At 43.1% G+C, this 24,398-nt stretch overlaps 1 protein-coding gene across 5 annotated transcripts; it reads left to right on the forward strand.

The window, feature by feature from the left end:
- The first annotated feature begins 9 nt into the window (after positions 1-9).
- SRD5A2 (steroid 5 alpha-reductase 2) lies at positions 10-19,220 on the forward strand. 5 transcript variants are annotated; one of them, XM_031552394.1, is made up of 7 exons: positions 10-2,955; positions 6,258-6,405; positions 11,606-11,750; positions 13,703-13,866; positions 16,617-16,718; positions 17,275-17,425; positions 18,456-19,220. In XM_031552394.1, the coding sequence occupies exons 3-7, from the start codon at positions 11,668-11,670 to the stop codon at positions 18,508-18,510; spliced, it is 555 nt and encodes a 184-aa protein (XP_031408254.1). In that variant the 5' UTR covers positions 10-2,955; positions 6,258-6,405; positions 11,606-11,667; the 3' UTR covers positions 18,511-19,220. The 5 variants fall into 5 exon arrangements, with proteins under 5 accessions (XP_031408254.1, XP_019468312.1, XP_010705151.1 ...); XM_019612767.2 differs by having other exon boundaries at positions 12-2,955; positions 17,932-19,220; XM_010706849.3 differs by lacking the exon at positions 6,258-6,405 and having other exon boundaries at positions 12-2,955; positions 17,932-19,220.
- Positions 19,221-24,398: the final 5,178 nt, after the last annotated feature.

Below are 24,398 nucleotides of genomic sequence, written 5' to 3' on the forward strand. Positions count from 1 at the left end.
GCGCGGCGGGGCGGGCGCCGCCGGGAAGGAGCCAGTGCTCGGCGAGGAGGAGATGCTCCCCGCTCTTTCCGGCAATGAAAGAGAGGTTTCGCTAAGCCGGAGCGAAGTTTGGAACGAAACGAAAGCAAACGTTACGCAAAGGAGCGTGCGAAGCCCTCGGTGCGGGCGGGACGCGCGTGGGGGCGGCCCCGAGGGGAGAACGGCCGCTGCGGTTCCTCTGGCCCGGAGCGGCACCGCAGCGGCGGTTTGTCCCGATCTGTAAAATTCAGTACGTGTATGCGTCAGAAATTCCGTCGTGCGTACGTCGGTGAACGCCGTCAAGCTTTGTTCTTGTCATCAAAGAACAAAGCCGCGACCCTCCGTCGGTGGCAGCGCGGGCAGCGCGGCACAGCCCCGCGGTTGCCGTCGGGTTCTGCAGGCGGCGGGACGCGGTTCCGAAGCGCGCTCAGCGCAGCGCGGCGATGGGCCCTTCTGCAGCTTGGAGCAGCGCCGGCTTTACCTGCGCTCGCGCTTTCGTCTGCCGCGGATCTCACGCGGCATTTCAATGATTTCCCGCTTACGAAAAAACGGCCTTCTCACAAGCGGCGACTGCCCCGTGTCACTCTGCACCGCAGGGTGAAGAGCTTCTGCAGCAAAACCTTTCTCTGCAGGTTTTTCTTCTTCTTCTTCTTTTAAAAATCCAAATTCCTATTTCTATATTTTTTCTTTTCCTTCCTAGAATTAAAAATCATGCAAGGAATAATGGTCCCTAAATGATTCTTTGCAATCCACCCACGATCTTAGTGTCGAAAGTCTGACTGCGGTGTCTCTACAGGCAGTGAGGGACGGAAATAAACAAATATTGGCTGTGGGAAATGCATTTAAACCAGGGGGAAAAAATGATTTCAAGTGCTAAAATATTTGACAGATGTATTAACCATCACCGCCGTCGTCGTTTTGTTGCTGTGCTAAACAAGCTGGAGGATGCTACCCGTGGCAGGCACGCTATGCTCCCAGAAATAGGTGCGTTGCACATCTTGTTTAACGCAATCCGCTGTGCTCGTGTGTTTCTGGCTATTTCAGAAGCAGAGGTGGATGAGCACCGCCGGGCATATGAAAGACGTGCTGCCCTACCGCTACGCGCCCATCTCTCAGCCATGCTCTGCTTGCCGTTGTTGCTGCGGGGCTTGGGGAGAAGCCCCGTGTTTTCCTACGTTTTCTTTCTCAAATAATTTAGGGGCACTTCTCACCTGCGGCCAGGGAATACTTATTCTCTTATAAAAGTAAAAACTCTTATTTAGCCAAGTCTATACAGCAACCTATTTTGCTTCTAATATCGCGTGTCACTCTGATGTTATTCTTTACAGCAAACCATTCCGAGATGCTTTCAAACCGATCAATATTTGAAGTACTGTGTTATGTATCAGTGCTACATTGTTATGTAGAAGAGCAGGAAAAAGAGAATACGAGGAGTTTTTCTGGCTTAGGGCATTTCGCCGGTGTATTTGAGAAGAGCTTCAGCACTTTGATATAACAGCCACTGTTCATCTTTATATTTTTTCAAGTAATTATCTTTACTAGAAATAAGTGAACAGGTTTTAGACACTTTCCTGATTACAATAAAATATACAATTGGTCAATAATAAAGTTACATTAGCTCAGTGGAGGTAGCCTATTGCAGTTCTTTTGACTTATGTCCCGCTAAGCTATTCCTACTTTTCCTACCCATTGCCTGTCGTTTGTGTTTCAGCATTACTTTACGCTTGAATGAAAATACTCCCCTTTATACAGAGAAAAGTTTCCTCATATATCATTAGATATTTTAGTGACATCTTAGTCTCTGCAGGGAAGCTCTTATCGTTCCTAATTTTGTCAGATCTCTTACACCTAACGTGCTGGTGGAATGGCAGTTTCAAACAGAAGGATATTACAGAAGGAATATTACAGAATATCACAGGCTATTACTGTAGCAGAGATTTTTCAGGGCCACTGAGCTGGCTGTTCTGCCTTTCTGTCCATCCAGCTGTGCTGCCTCAGGAACTCGGGTTTGTCTGAAGCAGATATTTGAGTACCTCCCAGTCTCGGTCTGAGAGAGAAGACAGAAAATCCATCCTCTATTTTACAGAGAATCTGCTGTTTCCTCTGGTAGTTTAGTCTTGTGAACTCTTCCGCTGTCACTTGACGTGTTTAAAATGTGCTTGAATTTGACTCCCCTTGATTTCCTCCTGGTGATGCTTACTATTTGTTGCTCTGCACTAATTTAAAGCGCCCTGAAGGATCCCATTTTATTTTCTGAGCGGGATAACATTCACAGAAATCAGATCATTTTTCAGCCTGCTTGTTACCGAGCTGTCAGGTCCTCCGTCTTGCACTTGTGTGATCCAGATAGTACAGGAGCACGTATCGTATTTCTGATGAATTGGCTACTGCACACGGTAGGGAGTTTGTGAAGGATTGAGGTGATTTATCTGGTGTCCCGGTGCCAGCTGTAAGGAGCGGGCATTACCCCGCCTGACACGCCGTACTTCGTCAGGCACGCAGTCTGTCAGGATAAAGTTACCCTTTCACAAATTTAGGACCAGCCTTAAGCGGGCGTAATGAGGGCGTCCCGCTTTTGCACGCGGTGTCCCGTAGCCTCGACGTTCGGAGGAACCATTCCTAAACCGGACTAAGCTCCGCCGGCCCTGCTTGTTCCCTCTGCCGCCGCTAGGCTGCAGCCGCCTTCTTCTTGGCGGGCGGGAAAAGGTGCGCGCCGTGCGGCTTCGGGAAGAGCCGGGGCCTGGCTGAGTCTGCCAGGGGGGGAATCCCACATCAGTCCCCTCTTCTTTGACTGCCGGCCTCGGTTAGCCAGCTCCTCGGCTCCCTCGACGCGTTCTTGATTACCGCAGCGCGGTGGGAATTTAATCGAATCCAAATGGCCCCGTGGCGCTAAAGCAAACTCCCATAAAAATCGGAACGTTATCACATCTGGTTTAGGTAAGCTCACGGCTTCGCTTTCGCACGGGTAGGCAGAGGAAAGGAGGGAGAAAGTGAGAAGAGCAGTAAATGCCAAGTCCGCCATCTGCAGCGGTCTGTGGGGAAAGCAGCCGCGAGCAGGAAACGATGGGCGTACAGGAATTGTTTGGCATAAGTGACTTATGAAGGATTTTGGTTTGAAATGTAGTTTGTAAAGGGGCTGTGTGGGAAGAGCAGCTGAAGCCGTCAGGTGGCAGAAGGAAGCCTGTTGGCTGCGCTTCCAATTTGCAGCCCTGCTTCAAGAACCTAGTGGGGAAACAGGAAATAAGGGGATGAGAGGTTGGCATCACTACGGAATTCCTTATAGACCTTAACATTGCATTTCTCTTAGAACCAGAATTGGATAAAAAGTGACAAAGACAGAGAGCGACAAGAGATGTCACCTTCAACAGTAACAAGGGGAAAGTCTTGTCTGTCTGAGCTACAGAATGTTTTCCTCTGTGAGTGCAGAAAAAATAAATTTGCTTTTTGAAGTGCACTGAAGTCAGTCTGAAAGGCACTAAGAGGCCCACTCTTTCAGAGACTGCTGGCTCCCCATCCCCCTTTGATTGTAGGTGACCCATTTGGTGTGCCTGTACTTGGTTTTCTACAAATCAAGATCTCCTTTAAAAAAATCAGGGAAAGTATTTTGTACTGGTTCATAAGGTCACTCTACCATTTTCATGCACTCTCTCCTACCCAGTCCATGAATTTAACTTTTTGCAAGTCATCTCAGTGAGTTTCAGTAATGCCAACTACATCCTATTTCTTCTCATGAGTGAAAATACTAGATTCACTGCTGTTTTCAGTCAGGTTCCTTCATAAGTAGTCAACCAAAAAATTTCTTTGCATGCTTTGCCACAGAAGTGTAAAGTGTTCACACATCCAATGATGTGTGAACTGGTATTGAGTTTGCTTCATTGCAGACTCCTCTAACATTACTAAATACTCTCCTGGTTAGTCTCTCATAATAGAGCACTATCTGATTGCCTTCCTTGCTGTTAGTACATATGGGCTCATTTATACTTTCTTTTTCCACTGGAAAATGGCCTCACATTACAGACACCTGAGGTTGTTGCCCAGCCAGAAGTGTGCCAAAATAAATTTTCCTTATATCCCTTGGAACGGAAGAAAATAGGTGGAGGAAACTCAGACTTTTATCTTTCTTCACATCTTTTCAAGATGGCATTCTTGTTATTCAGTACATTTCTACATGATGTGAATTGTTCTGTGCTTTTTTGTGGTTTTGTCATTACCATGCAGCTTTGCAAACTGTTATGGTTCTGTATTTATAACCAAAGTTTTCTTCCCAGATGGGTTCCACTGTGTGCTGTTCCCTTGCTTTCTATTCTCTGTCATGCCCACCATTCCCACTGTGTTACTAAGGCCTAATTACATTTTGAACAATGATTGTCAAGGATAAAGAGGAAGAGTAAAATTTCATTAAAAATCTCTGAGAAACACCTTGAGAGCTCACTGCAGCCTGTAGTTTGCAGGCTCTAGTTTGTCACTGGCAAAAATGCATAGCTAATGGTGGCAACTATGTTGAAAAATAGTGTTTTGTAGCTGAGAATTTGCTCTCCTAAATAGCGTTACTTTGTTCTTTGTATCTGTTGTATTTTCCATGGAAATAAACAAAAGGCATTACTTTCAGGGAAACTTATATCTATACAGCCCAAAACAATTCCTATTCACTCAGTGTGGCCTAGGCAAGCCAAAAGGTTGGGCACCCATGGGATGGATGTTGATAAGAAAAAAAGAGTTATGAGGAGCAGCTGGGGGAACTGGAGCTGTTTGTTCTAGAGAAAGCGAGGCTGAGGGGAGACCTCATCGCTCTCTATGGCTCTACAACTCTCTGCAAAGAAGGCTGCATAGAAGAGGCTGCTTGTCTTTTTTCTCAGATGACAACTGAGACGCAACAAGACAGTGGCCTCAAGTTGTCTCAGGGCAAGTTTAGACGTTAGCTAGAGTTTCTTCACTCGAGGAGTGGTTAGGCATTGGAATGGGCTGCCCAGGTAGGTGGTGGAGTCTTTGTCTTTAAAAATGTACCTGTGTAAATCTGGGGAGCAAAGGACACTAACACTGATGCTTTCTGTGTAACGAGTGCTTCACATAGCAATTTTATGTGCTAGGAAATCTTGCTAGGAAATCTTATGTAATATGTATTTTGGAAGGAAGCAAAGACTATTGTGAATCAGAGATAGCCTACGGTAGCTCTTTTTATTACAGGATATTAGAGGATATTAAGTCTTTTGATCATTTTAATGTAAGTGCAAACTCGGGACATGACCTGGCCATTTCCGATTCTGTTCCTCATTGTACCTGTACTGCCACGGATGACCAGAGGTCATACGGGTTCAGAAGCACTTTGGATTTAGACATTTCAACCAATGTTCTTCAAGATGTGAACCTAAGGATTTAGAAATGATAATCATTTGTTTACCATTTTGGAAGTAGAATGACTTTCTGTGTAACAGCTGTAGAAATCGATCAGATTGAACTGCTGTTAGAAGGATACGTTTGAGATTCTGACTTATAATGACAGGATACTGCCAATAAACAGAGGTATTTAAAATTAATTAAATTGAACGTGCTCAGTAATCCTCAAGACCCAGGATGCAAGTCTGTGCAAATCTGGGACTTTAGGACGTTTCAAAAACTTTCTCTAATTTTTAGACATGCAAGTTGGAGTTTCATGCTTTTTGCTGGTGTTTTCCATTTTCAGCTTCTATAGTCTATTGGGAAAAATGATTACACTAATAGTTTTATACTTCAGACTAATAACTTCAGAGTAATAACTTTATACTTCAGACACGGCGTGGGCCCCAAGAGTTCAAGTTCTTTCCTGCTTTGTCATCATAATGATATATTTGGGTCTCTGAATTTCTGTCTTCCTTCATAAATCAAATTCATCCTCGCTGTTTCTGAAATAGTTTGAAGTAGAGATTCAGCTGAGGACGGAGTTTGGTCTGAAAAGTGGAATGAAACTTCATGTTTTTAATCAGACTATCCCAAGACATTTGTTTTAACTAAGCTGACTGCGCAAAGCTGTCAAAGATGAAAAATTATTTGAAATGTTGTTATTGTTTAACTAATTTTGTTTTCGAATATGTGCGGAGAACAAGTCTGCTAAAAAGGCTTGAAATCTTATTTTTCAAGAAAGCACTAGGCTCCAAACCTGGAAAAAAATATATAGTGTTTCTGGTCATTAGGGTTATGAAGAAGAATTTTCTAACATGTGACAAGCCTCAACTGCTGCAGAAGTTTAATTCTGAATCTTTCAGTTTCTCAGAGCATTCGCTTGCATAGTAAGAAATAAGGAAGATGACCCAGTGCTGCACTTTTGAATCCTGTGGGCTGTGGTGAAATGGTCAGAAATCCTTCTGCCATTATCCTGCTGCATGGTGAAAGACAGAAGCATTCTCAGCAAAGGTAGGGCCTTAAAATGTTTTTGACAGGCGCATCTGTAAAACAGAGCTAGAGAAACTCTGCATTAGATTATGACCTCAGTTTTCTCACTATTTGTTTTTTTTTAACAGCAACACATAGCTCACAGTCTCAAACTGCTTAATGTAGCTGAATAAACAACCGAAATGTGCCAAGTCTCCTCACTCAGGGTTGAGATTCCCAGGTAGAAGCTCTCTGTCATCCTGTGCACTCATATCCCTAGGTCTGTAGCTCAGTCTCTCATAGCCCTCCAGAATCTGTCCTGTTCCGTGATCTCCTGTGCCAGACACAGCTGCTGGGGCCTGCTCTCCATAGATGGGAGCAGTAAGCCTGCTGCCCCTAAGCACATGCTCATAGCTTCCCCAGAGTGGACAGTCTCCCCAGCTAAAGATGGAAACTAGAAAACGCACAGGTGTGCTGCTACTGGAAATACTGGACAGTCCCTGCTGCAGCAGCTGCATAGATCAGTGCTGTTATATGTCCTGGTTATGCAAGGGTTTTGTAGTTTAGAGTGACCTACGGAGGCTGTGCAAAGCCAACAAAATTCAGAGTTAAATATGTAGTAATGCCTCCTATTTATTTCCATGGAAACTACAACAGATACAAAGAGCATAATTAAACTATTTGATAGAGTAAATCCTCTGCTACAAAATGCTATTTTTCAGCATAGTCAGTATCAGTAGCTACCACCAATGAACAAGAGCCTGCATGCTGCCCTTGTAAAGATCTGCATGACTGTCTAGAATGTGGCTTATCTTTCACGTCATTTCCACCACAGTTGAAATGCACTACTCACTGCCTCACTGTGCTCACATCCACTGTTTGGTCTCCAGAAACATTCAGCAAGTGCCAGAATGTCAGTGAGTGTAGTTTTTTCTGCATGGGGAAATTCAATAACACACCTCTGCTTCATGCACAGTTCCATACCAGATGCCATTCTGTCAGACTGCCCCTCTGCTCCTCTGCTGCCATCTGTCTCACAGCAACAACATGTAATGGAATATTGGTGGGAAGGTTCAACCTCTGCTGTCATAGCACCAACACCCACCTCTGAAATTGTAGGCCAAAATAGTAAAATATGTGGCATTACTTTCAGAGCAGCCCTCTAATACAGCACAATGAATTTTCATGTACAAGTCAGTATAAACTACATGAACCCTGTGTCACTGTGGAGTCATTTCCTACCATAGGATCCGGAAAGTCTGTTGTAGAGGGGACAAAGACCTGTTTGGATGCTCAGGAGAAACCATTTTGTTGATAAAGATACTCAGCCATAACTGCAAAGGAAGGGGGGCAAACATGAAAGAACTACAATGAAAGAGAGACAGTGCAGTTGTTGGCTAGCAAGAGATAAAAACATTAACTAGGTGAACAAAAGAATCTGAGGAACCGTAAAGGAAGCAAAGAATCTAAAGAAGGACAAAGAAAGGACAAATTCAGGAAGGCTAGAAGCGCAAAATGGAGAAAGATCAGGAGTTCAGGCATAAGAGAGAATTACTGGAGTGGAAAAAAATTAAGGGTATCTTGAAGACTGCTTTCAATATATCTTGCATTTCTGCTTTCTGAACGGGTATGAAGCCTAGTGCATGTTGGTAGGAGACAGTCTGACCAGCGTGTAGCTTTGGAGATGGTTAGCTTTCTAAATGTCTAATTTTCTTTGGCTGTTTCTCAGCCCCATGTGGACTGCTTGTGGAAAATAATTAAGCTTTCTCTCATAAGTGCAGTTGTAAGAGCACAGTTTTGTGCATCCTTCGATTTTGTACCATTTTTTCATGCAGATGTGTCCTTTTGTTCTGCTCATACTCCGAGCTTCTGTGAACTCTTTGAACTCTGCGCCAGAGGAGCAGTGAGCTTTTTGAAGTGCACAGAATAGTGTCTGGTCAAGTTGCTCTGGCACATGTTTCATTCTTTTGGCAGACAACCATAATTTAGCAATAGGAACAAAGTGATTTATCTTCATAAATATCAAGTGGTTATTTTTGGAGAAGAAAAGAGGGAGATACCTTGCTGAAATATATGGTTTGGCTGGCTAAGCCTTTGACACGCCATCGCTTAGATAAAACAACAGACATTCTCGTAATCTTTAAGTGCTGCTGTCCTTTAGATGCCACCAATTAGTAGAGAAAAGCATGAAATATTGTGGTTGGGTACAACCACATCTTGTCACGCTGACCCTAGTCCTGTCCTCCACCACTCATACAATTTTAAATCTGGACCAAGATTAGTTAGAGTTTCAGCTGAGGTAACTGGCTGGGCATTGAGTTCAGGCTGCAGCCTGGGCAAAAGGTTTTGTTTGTGCTGTGGTTTCTTTTGCTTGGCTAATTCCAGATCTCATCGCTGCTCCCCAGCTCCCTGTCAGTGTCTCCCTCTCACCAAGATAGCTCCAAGTTCCCATTCTCCATTCCTTGAATTTTCTTCTAAGTGCTTTGGCCTGTAAGGATGACATTAGGACAGGAAAGACCTGCATGAGTTCCAGTGCCCCATAATGATCAAGACTGTGACAATCTGGAATTGCAATTGCTGAACAAATTACAGAGAATTAAGGAAGAGAATCAACCTAAGGATTGTTCCTGATGGCTGCTTGTGTAGCCCATCCTTAAAAACAGTGATGGAAGTTCCTCAAACCCTCCAGCTAATATTTCCTTCTTTGCAGTAAAGTTTTATACAACTGTACTTTGCTATAATGTCTTCCACAGGTTTTTTATTAGTCATGTTAAACAACCTTGAGGCCTTCAGTCTTCCTACATAGGTCACACTTCCCAGATCGCAGCTGTTTTCTCTGGGCTTTGCCCTTGTCTCTTATGAGGTGCAGGGTTCAGCTGCATACAATGTAAGTTCCTACTAGTTCCATGCAAAGAGGAACTAATTTGGGTGCCTCCATTAGCAATTCAGTTTCCTCATCACATTTTAACATTTGCTTTCTTAACATACCCTGACACTCTCAGGTCATGCTAAGATACCTACCAGCGTTCCTTCCTCCATCCAGCCAGTTCTCCAGCTCACCTTTTATGTTTTGTCAGACTTGCCCAAGAGTTGTTCTTTGCCATTGTCTTCACTGAGCCAAACTGATTTTTAAAAACACGAAACCAGTATTTCAGGATTGTTGTTAAATCTATTTCTCACTCTTAGTGTGCTCAGTAGCTCAGTATCACCCAGAATTGTGCCAACCACAAACATATTAAAAACAGCCTTTTTTTTATTATTATTTTATTTTTCCCGGACAAGGAGGCTGTTACAAACAAAAGCATTTGGCTTTTTAAACAAATGTTCATCATGTCGTAAGTTGTGTACTCTGATACTTTGCTATGTAGTCTCTGTGATCAAACCGCGTGTCCATTTGGGACAGTCTTGATTCCAGGAGTGATCTGTACTCAAGCAATAGTTCCTTTGCTTTATTAGCTCCACCTTTGGTGGTATCCTTTGGTTATTAAAGAGCAAAATATTTTGAAAACCATATTTTGTACTTCAAAATGGAAACCTTTGAGAAACTTTAACTGTACACTGACTGTAGCTTGCTGACTGACTGTGACTTGCTGGTGCAGCCTGCTAATGCACCAAGCCCAAGAACTTAGTTCTTGGCTTCCCTTTAGAAAATGCATAGTAATTGAAGTTTGGGACTTACTGCTCTACCTGCTAAAGCCATTAGGAAAGACCACAGATTCAACATTTTTCACAATTTAGTGCCTTTTTCGAACTGTGAAAAGGAAGAAATCTCCTTTTTTGGTTCTAAGAGGCTGTTAATCACTGGAAGATACCAGATTTTTGCAGTGACGGTTTCAGAAATATTGGAAGACAAGAGAAGCAAGGAAACAATTTGTACATCGGCTTTCAAAATGCTTTTGAAACCTGGTTGCTGTTGTAATGAATTTACAAGAGCAAAAATTTGTTCTTTGGAGTCAAGACAACCCAGTCCTTCCTCACCAATTAAAAACAAATCCCCATTATTAGGTCCTGTTCTTTTCCTTTCTTTTTTTCAACAACAAGTATTGTATTAAGTATAGCACATCTAATAGTTCCTGCATGCAACTATGCGAAAAGAACTCACTTTCATTCTTATACTGTATATATCCTTCTCACTATGCTAACCATATAGCATACCTAAAATTTCTAACAATCGTGTTACAAATTCTGGCTAGTCGTAGATTGCCAGAATGACTGACTTTAGGCTTTTGTAGTGCTGGAATTTAGCATTATGCTGCCCAGATTCCTTAGATTTTTCTGCAGCTAAATGGATCTTTTTTCTTTTCTTTTTTCTTTTTTCTTTTCCATCAATAATTGATAGTAATGTAGAAGCAGCATTTTGTTTTTAGGCACTCGCATCAGACACACGTGGTTTTGCAAATTATTGTAGATTTCTTGCTATAATCTCACTTCATTCACATGCAATTGTAAGCAGCTGAGCTTTTCTGATCCAGCACCAAGAATTCAACCTGAACTCTGCATTAAGCTGTGTGACTGGGAAGTTGAGCGCTATTGCTTAACCCCTTTAACTGCAATCCATGATGTCAGCCTTCCTGGGATAGTTTCTCTCTGGAGCTTTGCTCATAGCTTTGCTGGTGTTAAACACTTTTCTATTCTGGGGAGTTAACTCCACCATTCTGAACTTGCTCAATTTGTGTGTATTGTTCTTAGATGAGGCATGAGCCACAATGAAGCCCTGAAGTTACCTTGCTGGGTTAGAGTAGGGGCCCATCACAGTCAGTGCCTGCCTTGGCAAAAGTCTTTCAAAAGAAAGTGCAGTAAATGGTGGTCAGCCATCCAGGGGAGATGCTGCCTTCTGCCTCCCTGAATTGGAATGTGTATTATCCCCCGAAATATGAGGATCAATATGCATTCCAAAGCCCTAGACTTTTTCTCCTCTTTATTAAAGGACTTGCCTTTATTTATAACCTGTGGCTATCTCCCTTTTTCTTCCAGTGTTGTTTGTGTATTGTATTAAGTTTATTAATTTCATTATGTTTATTAATTACATTTGAACTTGCTTCCTTTCAGTATCATGAGAACACTTGCGCACAGTTATTCAGCTCCCCCAAACAGATTATTTTCTCGTATTCAGTGTTATTTTTTAACTTTAATCTCTGCTCTTAATTCAGCAGCTCCAGTGGTGCAGAATGGAAATCTCTTCCAGGTCTCTTCTTATTTTGCAACTCTGAATCCTTTCCCATTTCTGCTGTCTTTCACTCAGTCAATGCTGCCCAGGCGTCCTACTCTCCATCACTTTTTCTCAAGGACTCCTGAAACCCAGACATGGTGCTGTCTGTCTCAGGGTTTCCTCATTCCTCCTCCCATCCCTCGATCAGATTTGTGCCTGCATCCCTTCCCCAGGAAAGGTGAGTGCTCCTACAAGAAGCCTTCATTCAGTCCTGAACCTACTCCTAAGAGACTGCAAAAAAAGGGTGTTCTTGTGAACAGGCTTCAAGTTGAATGAATTTTGTACATGGGCCACAAGTAACTCAGTGATTATAGACTGAGAACTTTGTTTTAGATAGAATATTCAGAAATGAACCTGACATGAAGGGTTTACCATTGTCTTACACAGCTGGACTGTGAGCTTGTCAGTCAAGTGTATATCCTTCTTATTCCTTAAACTATAGTGATTAAAAATTTGTCCAGAGATCTTTGGAGGAACCTGGAAGTAGGATGTTCTGCATGTGGTTTTTTCCTCAGTTCAGGTGAGAGTCTCTCCTGTTTCCAAGGGAGCTGGTATGCTCCATGTAAGCAGAAATTTGATGCAAATTACGTATCATTTTCTCTTTGAAATGTGCTAGTCTGGATAAGAAATGACAGTAAAGAAGATGAATAATTTATTATTCATTCATTTTAAAGGAAACTGCTGGCAATGGTTTAGTCAGATGCAGTGCATTTGGCCAGTAAAGATGATAAAAGACAAAAGGATTAGTCATCAATATTGCACGGGAAGAAAAAGGTCAAATTTGTCATAGGTCTAAATCCAAAAGGCCAATTTTTGATCTGCTCCTCTAAAGTGGTGCCCTCTGAGCCTCCTTTGATTTGCACAGGGCAAAATAATCTCAGCAGTGATGCAAACTCTTCCGTGTAGTATTTAATCCTATCAAACGTCCTCATTTTATTTCAGTTGCTTTATCAAAACCCAACAGGAATAGTCTGTGGGCCCAATACAAATATTCAAATTGACAAGTGTTGTATTAAAACAGAAACTTCTGGCACTGTTCAGATACAGAGAACTGAGTCTGACCTCCAGATTTATTCAAGCAGATTTCCCTGGAAAAATTGTTCCACAACATGGATTCTTCAATGAAATCCTGATGTGGAATTTCAGAAGTGCTGTGAGGCGGAATTTCACTGATATCAGGATTTCATTCCCTCTACTGAATAAATAAATAAATAATTGGCATCCCCTGAGATTGTGCGTACACTGTGCACGCAACTTTCTTCTGTCCTGCACACATGGTGTTCATGTTAGAGAGACCATGTGATTTTTTTTTTCCCTTCCTTGTACTGCTGGATGAGGCATCTTTGAAGGGCTTGTAGCCTTTATACTGCCACAGCATATTCTGGAAGCTGAGAAATGCCTCCTCATGCTAGGAATGGTTGAAGCTAGGGCAGGAACTTCTGACCACCTCAGCTAGAGAAATTGAAAGGTTCACACGCATACCTGTTTTTGACGAAGAATCTCACTCAAATCCACTGTGTAAACTCCTTTCCAAAAGTCACATTTCATGGTTGTTTTTTCTGTCTTCTGTACAATTTATATTCTCCAAGTCTCCCTTTGTGAGTACCCTACTGTACAGGCCTGAACCAGTGATTAAGCACCTGGTGAAGGGGCATGGCCAACCCTGAGAGCAGTCTTGGTGGTAGGGTCAGGAGCATCTCTTCCATACGGAAGCTCCTCCATAGTGCTTGTGGCTCTTTTGGGAAATGGATATTGTAGTTGGCACTGCCCCTCTCTGTAGCAAAGGGCAGCCAAGATCTTAGTATGTGCTGTTTGTGGTTCAAGTTCCTCCTGCTACCAGCAAGGGAAAAGGAAGGCAGAGAGACATTCTTGAGGCCACAGCAATTCTGGGTGAGATTTCCAGCTTCCTGTGTTCCATCTCAAAGGACCAGAAAAATGTGGATATGGGCAGTATTTTTCTTGATTCCCATTTGTTGTTGTCTTGCTTTCTTACAGTTGTTTTCAATTTCTTAATGTTTACTGACTTTTTCATACTTTGTGTTTTGTTAAGGTTTTTCTTCCTCCAGCAGGGAAATTGCAAATATGCTGTCATCGTGAAATGTGCTGACTTTGTTTTCTTATCTACCTTAGGACATTTATTTACCCCTTCTTCACTAGAGGCAGGCCTTTCCCGCTGCAATTGCTTTTCTTTGGCACATTATTCTGTATCTATAATGGCTTCCTCCAGGGATACTACCTGATCTACTGTGCTGAATACCCAACGGATTGGTGCACCGACATCCGATTTACATCAGGTAATTACAGCTGCAGGATTCCCTAGATCTAATCTCCAAGCAATTTGTCAGCGCTTTGAATTACATCCTAATCTTCACTGAACATGTGAGTCAGATCAGTTGTGATGGAAATCGACATGAAAGCTGCCTGCTGGCCCAAATAAAACAACTGAATGTGCGGTGACATTTATTCTTGCTAGGAAGCCACCACTGAAGGATTACGACGTAGGGTATTGGAACACAGTCTCAAGTCACCAACCTTGCTTTTCTGATGCCACTTGAGCAGGAATGTGCAATTGCTCGGCCAGATGTCCACTAAACAGTGGCCCTGTGCATGGTAAACTGTGGCTTTCTCTCTCTGCCAGGGAGGTGTGCACTCAATGCAGCCATTCTGACTGACAGAGCGCAAAGCCTCAGCATAAATGGGGCTTTAGAGACAAAGGGTTCTTTTTTCTTGTGTAGGGCACATGGGCAGATTAGAGATCATGCACGGTCTGGTTGTATGTTAATAAGGTTCTTATGTTCTGTAATTTAATAGCCTAGCTGAACTTCACCCTGTAAAAGCCTAGGGAGAATAACTGAGCGAGGGCAGCTAGGTGCATTACACAGTTGCTGCTGTGCAGAGGATGGTTTTTAAATACAGACACAGAAATAAAATTGAACAGGGAGGTAAGAAGAAGTGTTTTGCATACAGCAAGTACAAAATAACCAAGGTATATTCCATACTCTGTTAAAAGCAGTGGATAAAAGTTCAGTCTTAACTCACAGCATCCCATCTTAAAAACCCTGGACACTGTGTAGCAACAGCTCCTATAGCCATCAAAGAACACACTGCATTATTTAATTTTGATAATAAATATACATATATATGTGTGTGATGAGAACAAAGAACTAATGAGAAAACAGTAGTGGTGGTCCTTAAAATATCAAGTTAAAACAATGTATTTCTCTTCTACAACTTCTCAACTTTCTGTTACTACTGGGAGTGCTGAGGTTTTACAAGAACTTTGTTTTTTGCTCTGCTGCTTAGCACACACCACCTCTACTTGATTTCTGCCTTCCTAATCACTGTCAGATGTGGTTTTCTCAGTGATTAATGTGGCATGAAATGTAGGGCATGTCACCTGCAGAGTTCCTCAATCTAGTTTTTCAGCTAAACAGAATCTGCTCAGTGAATCTCTCTGGCCAGAAACTGCCAGCAGTCTTCAGCAAGTGAGCGGTTGCTCCATGTTCATGCCCACAGCTCTGTCCAAATTGCCTGACTTGTGGTGGACTGAGCAGCCCCGGGTTGTAGGTTCCTCTCCTTGTACTGATGATGTGCTAGATAAGTTTGTGTTCTCTGAGCTTCTCTTTTCACAGCTTTTCTCTTTTCTGTGATGCTGTCCATCCCTGCCCCCCTCCCTCTCCCAACCCTACCTGGCCCATCCAATACCTGGCTGCCTAATATCTCTGGGGACTGTGAATACATAGCTGCTGCTCGGGCTCCCCCTGGCCTTTCTTGAATGACTCATTTTCTAGATCATTAATGTACCCACTTGTGGGACCCAAGAAGGAACACAGAGGCCTCCCGTAGGCAGTAGAAAAGAATTGGCAGCAGCAGACTATCCTCACATCTGCTGCTCCAGCTGGTAGCACACAATACCATGAAGCTCTGTTCTTTGGCTGAGAATGGGACATACAGATATACCAGAGCACGGTGGCAGAAAACCTGATGAGCAACCACAGAATCTACAGACCTGCGTGCAGAGATTTTTCTTGACATTTCAGTCTTTCTTTCTATGATAGCCTCTTGGAAGCTACCTTCTCCATGTCCTTCATGAAAATAGAATCTTGATTTGGTTTTGGAACATGCACATCTCTGATGCACACATCATTTTTCCCTCCCTTTTGATGTTCAGTGACTACCACAAAGACGATCAAAGGGCTGTAGCATATCTCCTGCAAAGAGAGGCTGAAGGAGCTGTGCTTGTTCAGCCTGGAGAAGAAGAGGCTCTGGGGACACCTGGTTGTGGCCATTCAGTGCAATAAGGGAGCTTATAAACAGGAGAAAGGCTGACTTTTTACATGATCTGACAGTGATGGGACAAGGGGGAATTTAAAATTTCTTTAAATTAAATTAAAATTAAATTAATTAATTTAAATTTAAAGAGGAGAGGTTTATATTAGATGTTAGGAAGAAGTTTTTTACTCAAAGGGAGGTGAGGCCTGAGCAATGCTGCCCAGAGAAGCTGTGATGCCCCATCCCTGGAGGCACTCAAGGCAAGGTTGTATGGGGTCCTGGGCAGCCTGAGCTGGTGGGGAGCAGCCCTGCCAATGCCTGGGAGTTGAGACTGAATGAGTTTTAATGTTCCTTCCAACCCAAGCCATTCTACGATTCTGTGCTGTTTGATGACGGTGGCCAGGTGAGAAATTTGGCTTTTTCTCGCACTAGATGAAAGTGTTCTGGTCAGCCTGACAGAACAGTCTGCTCAAGGGGTCATCTTAATATGCAGAGATGGTGTCCACACTGAAGCTCTCCAGGATAGGTGATCTCATAGCTGACACAGAGATACATGTTTACCTTATCATCATTCACTCGTATTTCTGGGGATCTGTAACATTCTCAGTAGCTGTGCATCTTTTGACTAGAGAAAAATTCACCCACATCACATTAGGCCTCATATCTGCCTGCTCCAAAGATAAACCTCACGTGTTCTTGTATTCCTTGTGCAGGGATAATGGGGTAGACCAGGAGCTATCTTTCTAATCCATTTCCCATTTCTCTTTCAAAGGCCTCCTCTTATTTCTTCTGGGAATGGGAATCAACATTCACAGTGATCTCTTACTGCGCCAGCTGAGAAAACCTGGGGAAGTAACTTACAAGATTCCTCAAGGTATGTTTTCGTCTTAGTGAGAAAGGCAGGATGTAGGTCAGAGCTATGAACCAGGAAATGCCTGGTTCTGTAGAGAAACGTGGATGGAGATCCAGGACACTCTTTTGGTGTTGACTCCTGCTGGCTTGCTTTGGATGCTCATATCTCCTCAACCATCACTACCTCTGCCCCATTTTTCACCTCCAGCACCTAATTTCCTCTTGCTGTGATTAGCTAAGATATTAAACTGAGATCCAGATTTTGTATTCCCCGGAGGTAGTGGAGATGTTAATAACTGGCGTTTATGTAATTCTAATAATGGCTTTCTTAAGTTTTTCCATTTCCAAATGAAAATAAACAATTGTGAAGGTGCTGAAAACCTCTTGGTTAGAATAACCTCTGATTCTTGTACAGTATCCTTCTTTGTAGTTTGTCCTGGCTTCAGGGAAGTCATTTTAAGTTTCTCTCATGATTTCTGAATAAGAAAGGTAGAGTATTCAGTTGCTGACCTTAAGGAAAGAAAAATTCCATGTGCATAAGATGACATAAAAATTGCATATTTTGTCTTTCATTTCAGGGGGGCTGTTCACTTATGTTTCTGGAGCCAACTACTTTGGAGAAATCGTGGAATGGTTTGGTTTTGCCATCGCTACCTGGTCCTTACCAGCCTTCACCTTTGCCTTTTTCACTCTTTGCTGCATTGGGCCCCGTGCTTACCACCATCACAGGTATCAAAACTCAAACAGCTTCCTGCCTCTTGCTCATGGAACACATTTTGCAAAATGCCAGGGAGGGGCAGGGCTGGAATCCAAAATGAAACTGAAATTTAATGCTATATACAAGAAGCATATTAGCCTGTTTGCAACTGGATGAAAGTACAGCAGTGCACTGGGAAAATTGTTAAATGGGACTGATGGTCATTTAAGTAGCTCTACTTACATCACTACTCCTTCCACATTAAGACATCTTGTCACTGAGCCTGATAAACACAACTTCTCCTGAGAGAGAAGTGCTGCACCCTTGCAGCACTTTGGAATAGACGTGCTCCTGTGCGCTGAATTCCCACATTAAATAATAGTGTAAATCTCTCGGGAATGTTCTTCTGCAGAGTAACACAGAGAGGTTGCAAAGCAAGGTAGATTGGAGGCATTTTAAGGTACCTCAGCTGAGCTGTATTGAAACTGCAATTTTCTTACTCGTACGCACTTTCATTCTCTTGCTTGTTCTCTTTCAGGTACTATCTCAAGACATTTACGGACTACCCAAAATCAAGGAAAGCCTTGATTCCTTTTGTTTTTAATGACTTGGATATGGATTCTGTATCCTATTTTTATAGGGCTTTTTCCAATTCCGAGTTTTAAAGTTAGGTCTGACTATAAATAATTGTACAAATGATAACCTGGGGTTGTAATGGGCAAGAAGGTCGTACAGAACTGAAGTTCTTGTTATTAAATACAGGGGATATTGCAGACAGTTTTGGTTAGAGGGGCTCCCCAAGTACTTGCTTGTCTGTGGAGTTCCACCTGTGGAAAATGAGTATGACTAGTATGACTCCATTGACATCGTAGAAAAAACACTGGCTAAAGTACAGTGCGGAAAAGGAGAAAGTAAGCCCATGACTTAAGAGAAAGTCTCGGGTCACTCCAATTTAAAACCATTCTGCACACCTGCTTCTTCCTGCCTCATGCTGTGGCACATATGCCCTCGTGGCGGTCTCCTTTGTCAAGAAAGTAACTCTACCCTTTATTTTTCATCTAGAAGCAAAGTTAGCTCCCAGAGCCACGACACAACAAGAGGACACTTGTGGGCATGAGGCTGGGAGCAGTGTGTTGTGGCACAGAAGTAGCATGAAGTATGTGGAGGTGCAAGCATCTTGAGCTGCCACAATGTCTGCTTTACTTCCTTGAGTAATACCCTTCTCACTGCTAGACAATTAATATTTACTCACCAGAATTCTTTTTTTTAAATGTATGTCATTAAAATAGTTGCAGCAGCATTAGAAGTTTTTTACCTTCTGGCAAATTCAGAGGTCTTTTCAAAATAACAATTTGTTCACTCAAACACACTCAATTTTTATTCATTAAAAAAAAAACAAACTTGAAATTGTGACGTATAACAAAGAAACAATGAAAATAAAAAGCTCTGGGTTGAAGAAAACATTCTCAGATACTGGCAGTACATTTTGTCTAAGAGGAACGTTTTCAGATAGTCCTATTAGGAAATGATACACGGATATTATTGAATTTCCACAAAGACACACAGTATGTTTTTTCATAATTTTAGAATATAGTTAGGAATTTTCGAGAAAAAAATATCATTAACCTTAATAGGAACAGATGTTTCAGAAAACACTGATAGTTTTAGTTACCCTTTGCAGCACAAAATCCTGCTAAGAATTATGCTGAATGGCGGGGGGAAAAAAAAAGACCAGACCACATATTAAATATATTACGTGCTGCTAGAGTAACCTGATGGGCTGTATGTAATTTTCTCTGAAACACAATAAAATTTATGTAAAGCACAGAGTTGTGATGGTCTATAATTTACTGTTTACGGAAACGAGCCTCTGTGACATTTCTTACACATCCCTGCTCACCTTGGCTTCCTTCTTCTGGGCAAACCCTCTCTGTTTTGCTACTCTTGTTAATTGTCCTCATATCCTGCAGCAGAGTGGCCTTAGGAAGGTGGATCCCCTTGCACTGATCCCTGTAAAGCACATGGCAGAGCTGCATGCTTTACCAAAGAGCCATGCAGGCAAAGGTGAGGGCAAGATGAAATAATGCGACAGAAAAATTGTTGTGGCCAGGGCTGCAAATTTCACGTTAGCACCACAAATTTATTTTCCTTTGGTTTTCTTCCTTGTGCTTTCCACATGGAAATGCACAGGGACATGAGCTCCCCTTGCAGTGCTGGGGGACGAGGTGGCTGGTGGTGGCCAGAGCTCAGCTAGGAGGGACCAGCCTTGCCTGCTGCCTGTCCTAGGCAGCCCTGAGGCTCTCACTGCAAGCCCCAGTGTCCAGGTGACTCCTACTTGTGCTTCTTCTTCCCCTAAACCTGCAAGCAGTGGAAGAGTAGATAGCCTGCAGGTGCCAGTGTTCCTACCTGCTGCCTTCTCTTATTTACTTCTTGGGTCTAGAGAGAAAGAAGTGACCAAGCTCTGCCCCACTTTTGGACCAAACTCCTTCATCCCTCTTACCTACCCCTGCTCTTAGAATCAAATGGTTCCCTGAATTTATATTCTCTTGCTCGGTACTGTTGATCTAAAATGTCTTCACCCATTCTCTACTGAGCTCCTGTCACCTTGGCTCAATATTTGGCCTAGGTTTAACTTTGCCCCACTGCGAAGTCCCACTGCACAAGCTTGTCCCATCCATATCAAAGGAAAGTTGATACAAGGCCCATTTTGTCAATAGGATTTAAATATCCTCATCAGTTAGGCTGTTACTGCTGGTTGACCAGGCCCAGATATTCACGGGTGATAGGTCCTAGTAGGGGCTATTTGCAGGCAGGGGGGTGTGGGCCATGCAGGTCCAACGCCTCGGCATCAGCCAAACTCACCACACTTTAGGGTGCCCAACACTTTGCCAGAGTAATTCCATCCTCTGTCAAGGGCTGTGAACAGGCATGGAAAAGGGCTGTGGGCAGGAATAGAGTGTGTTATCCTTCTGCCCCACTCCTTGGTGTTTTGGGGGAGCAGGATGGTTGCACGTGCTTTAAACCATCCGCAAGCAATGGATGATGTTAACTATGATGGAGAGGAGAGACAACTCTCCCCACACAGATTTTCTCAGTGGGGCTGGAGGTTGCCCTGGGGACACCAGTCTGCCCTGCTGTGTGTGAAATGCCACAGGGAGCACACGTGGGGTAACAATGCTCCCTATTAATTTCTTTCATTTTCTACTTTTATAAGGAAAGATAGGATCTGCTTGTCTCTGGGAGAGAAACACAGTGGATATTTTCATATCCTTCTGCTCAAGCCCCTGAAGGTTATGTGCACATACTATGATTTCAGAGTTGACTGTAAAATGTTTTGAATACTGGCACCTTTCTGAATTTCTTTGCAATGCCCTTTCGTTCTGCCAAAAGCTAACACAAGTGTCCTCTGCGGTAACCATTTCAAATAGAATCTCATTCCTTTCCTCCTCCTTTTGCAATAACCTTTTCCTGTTTGTTTTTTTTCCCATCATTCAAATTTAAGCTTTCATTTCTCTTTGAGGAACAATTAAGTTTTAGTGCTGTTCCCTTGGAGAGGACCTTCCTGAGGACAGCTCTGAGTGCGGCAGGACAGACGTGTCACATGCAGAGCTGATCACCAGCCTTCATCTGTGCTGGCAGCTGATGGGAAAATGAATCCTTTGTCCCCAGGCCTCTTGTTGATTTAATTAGTTTTGTATTGTTCAAATGCTGTATCCAAAATCTGACTTTCTGCAAACATGCACTATATCACTGTGTTAAGCTACACAAATGGCTTCCACATATCTGGCATTTTCCTCCATGAAACACATTTTCTGCACCCAAGTGATTAGACACCACTCATTGATACCAGACTTTAGATACTTAATCTATTCTGACAGTGGAAAACTGAGTGAAACGCTGCTCACAGGGAGGCAAAGAGGAGAACAATGGCACTTGCCATTTCTTATTCCCATCTCTCTGTGCCACACACACTTCAACCTTTGCCTAGCTTTAGTCCATGCTTCAGATGAGAAGTCACAAAAGACAATAGAAAACTGGCTCCATGCAACATAGAGCATTTGTTGCTATTGTTTTAAAGTGCTTATTTTACATAATATATTTACTTAAATGGCAAATCCCCCAGTTTTGGCCCTTGAATGTTTGTCTTCAGGAAAAGTACTCATCTGGAGTACATTAGAACACATTAGAGTGTTCTAATGGCTTGGACTCAAGGTGTCTTCTTATACCCTTGATATCACTGATCCACTGATGAACTTAAGCAAGTTGTTCAACACTTTTTGGTTTGTTTTATTGCTAGTCTCTGGAAATGGTCTTGAGGGCCAGGATTTATTCTTGTTTTATAAGTTTTGTTGTACTTGACAAAATAGGCCCAAACTAAGCTGAAGACAGAAGTTACTGATGTAATGCAAGATGCAGCCTGCTGCATATCCTTATGAGACATGGTTATTGGAGTATTGTGTACTTTTCTGAAGATATATAAGAAATCCAAGTGGTGTGTTGAGATGTACATTAAAGAGATTTTCCAGCAAGGAAAAATGCTAAAACATGTCAACTGCTGAACATTAGGATCATTTGCTGACAGCGGAGGGATTACTTGCTTGCATTTAATCAGTTGTCTAATTAATAAAATCCTTTGTAATGCAAATCACTATAGGGCCTCATTTAAATCTAAGCATAATCCTGGAAGCCTCATGTCCTCTCTTCTGTCACCTCTTGAGTTCTCCAGAATAGGTCTCTCTGCATTCCTGTGCTGCGCCCACCTGCCTTTGGGAGTGAGCCACAGGTTCCACTTGCCCCTATGATGCTTGATTTCACTTCTGCAAGGGGGAAGTCAGCTTTCTGGTGACCTCTGCAGAGTTCTTGTCCTCCTCTTTGGTATTCAGGCACTGGAATGGACTGCTCAGGGAGGTGGTGGAGTCATCGACCCTGGGGGTGTTCAAGGAAAGACTGGATGTTGTGTTGAGGGACATGGTTTAGTGGGAGCTATTGGTAATAGGTGAACGGTTGGACTGGATGATCTTTTAGGTCTTTTCCAACCTTGGTGATTCTATGATTCTATGATTCTATAATTCTTCTCATCCTCATCCTCCCTAGTATGGAACTGCTGCATCTCAGGATGCTACATCAGAGCAAAGCCTCATCCTCCTCTTGCCTGGCATGGCTGGGTACCTGCCTGCAGCCCAAGAGTATCTGTTTCCTATGATGGAAATTCCAGAAACGACTCCAGTCTCCCTAGCAAGGCAGCAGCTCGCAGATGATTTGGGAACTGCCCAGGCCCAAGTAGCATCTCTGCCATTTGACATGAAAGGCCATGTTTCAGATCTCTGCAGGAACCAAAAACCTGCTCTTTCACCAGTCACAAACTTTGAAAACATTAAAATAGAGGAAACCAAGAGAGTGTTTGCAGTGAATTTCTAGAGATGTGGAATGCTAGCTCCAGCAGACCTATGGAACAGACAGTTTTAATATACCACCAAATACCAGTTGGAATAAAAAAGCTGGTTTAAAATACACTTGCATCAACGGAGCCTCCTAAGGTAATCCTTCTGCTTCCTCAGCTGGGAATTCAAAGCCAGCCCTTTGTTGGTAGATTGGGAAGCATGCATTTCAGCACTGAACTCCTGAATCCTGCCTCCTGTGCAGGGGGGTGAAACTGGGTCCTGGCAGCCTTGCACATCAAGAAATGTTTTTAGGGGTGTTAGCTGCACTATATCAGGCAGGCAGCCCTCCTATGTGTGACTCAACTTTGGCTTCACAGCCAGAAATACAGTCAGAGCCCCACTGGTTATTAATGTATCACTGACAAAGCTGTAAACAGCAAAATGTGATGACTATTCCAAAACTAAGATTAATGCTCTGGAGCTGTGGTAATGACATTCGACTGGAATCAAGCTTGGCAACTGATGATTCACAGTACATCAAATGGCAAGATCGTCCCTGATGTCAGCAAGGCTCTGGTTTCACCCCTATTTTCTCTCTTCAAACACATTAGTGGCCTGCATTCAGCAATTTTCAACACTGGTCCTACCCAGCATCCAGCCATTTGATAGCCACAGCAACTCAGGCAAGCTTTCTTTTTCATTTTTCTCCATTTTCCCTGGTTTCTGACTGAGATGCCATTTCACAGGTATTTTCAGAGTTTCCTCTCTCCTTATATCTCAGTGTCTCCATGCATCATCTAAAAGGAGGATCAGCATAAACTCAGTGTGCACATATTATGCTTTTCCCTTCTTTTTGCTGTCACATAATGTATTCCAGTCTGGTTTAGCCACACACCCAAGTAGAGATGCATCCTAGCTGAGAGTCCCCTTCCGGGAGGGTGGAGGCCAACCCAACTCCTTCCTCCTACAGCAGGTGGCTCAGCATCCTGAATTGGCAAAACCTTGCTCCATTCTATCCCATTTGCACTGTTTGTTGTTTTTTTCTTTTTTCTTGTATGTCGCACAGGAAACACCTCACTGAAGGGTTTCCTCTCTCGCTCCCTTACAAAAGTTCTGATGTCTTCTGAAATGCATGGTGTGCTCCCCAGGTCTGGACTGGCAAGTCCATCTTCCTTGCTTCAGATTCTCCCTGGGCTGGCAGCCCTGTGCTTGCTTTGGCTCTGTGGGGTTGATATCCCATCACCTCTTGCTAGGGCTTCCCACTGCTGCCTGTAAACTTCTTCCCAGGATCTTCCAGGCTTCTTCACAGGATCACACCGCCTTTATGAGATGGCACCAAAGTCTGTCGACAGTGCCTGGACTGACACATCCTACAACTACTTTTACCTTGCCAATGTTGCACTGGGGATTCATTGCAGTCCTGTGATTGATGTGTGATTTTTTTTTCCTAAAACATCTCAAATTTCAGTCCAGTTATAAGTCATGACGGTGAGCAAGAGGATAAGATAGAAGAAGAGGTGCAAATGAGCAGGCACAGCTATTGATGGACATCCCCTGTCTACAAGCCAGGGAGATAACTAATGAGCATGGATGAAGCAGTGGCCACCTATGACACTGCTCAAAC

The sequence above is a fragment of the Meleagris gallopavo genome, chromosome 2, assembly GCF_000146605.3.
Source record: "Meleagris gallopavo isolate NT-WF06-2002-E0010 breed Aviagen turkey brand Nicholas breeding stock chromosome 2, Turkey_5.1, whole genome shotgun sequence".
Lineage (NCBI taxonomy): Eukaryota > Metazoa > Chordata > Aves > Galliformes > Phasianidae > Meleagris > Meleagris gallopavo.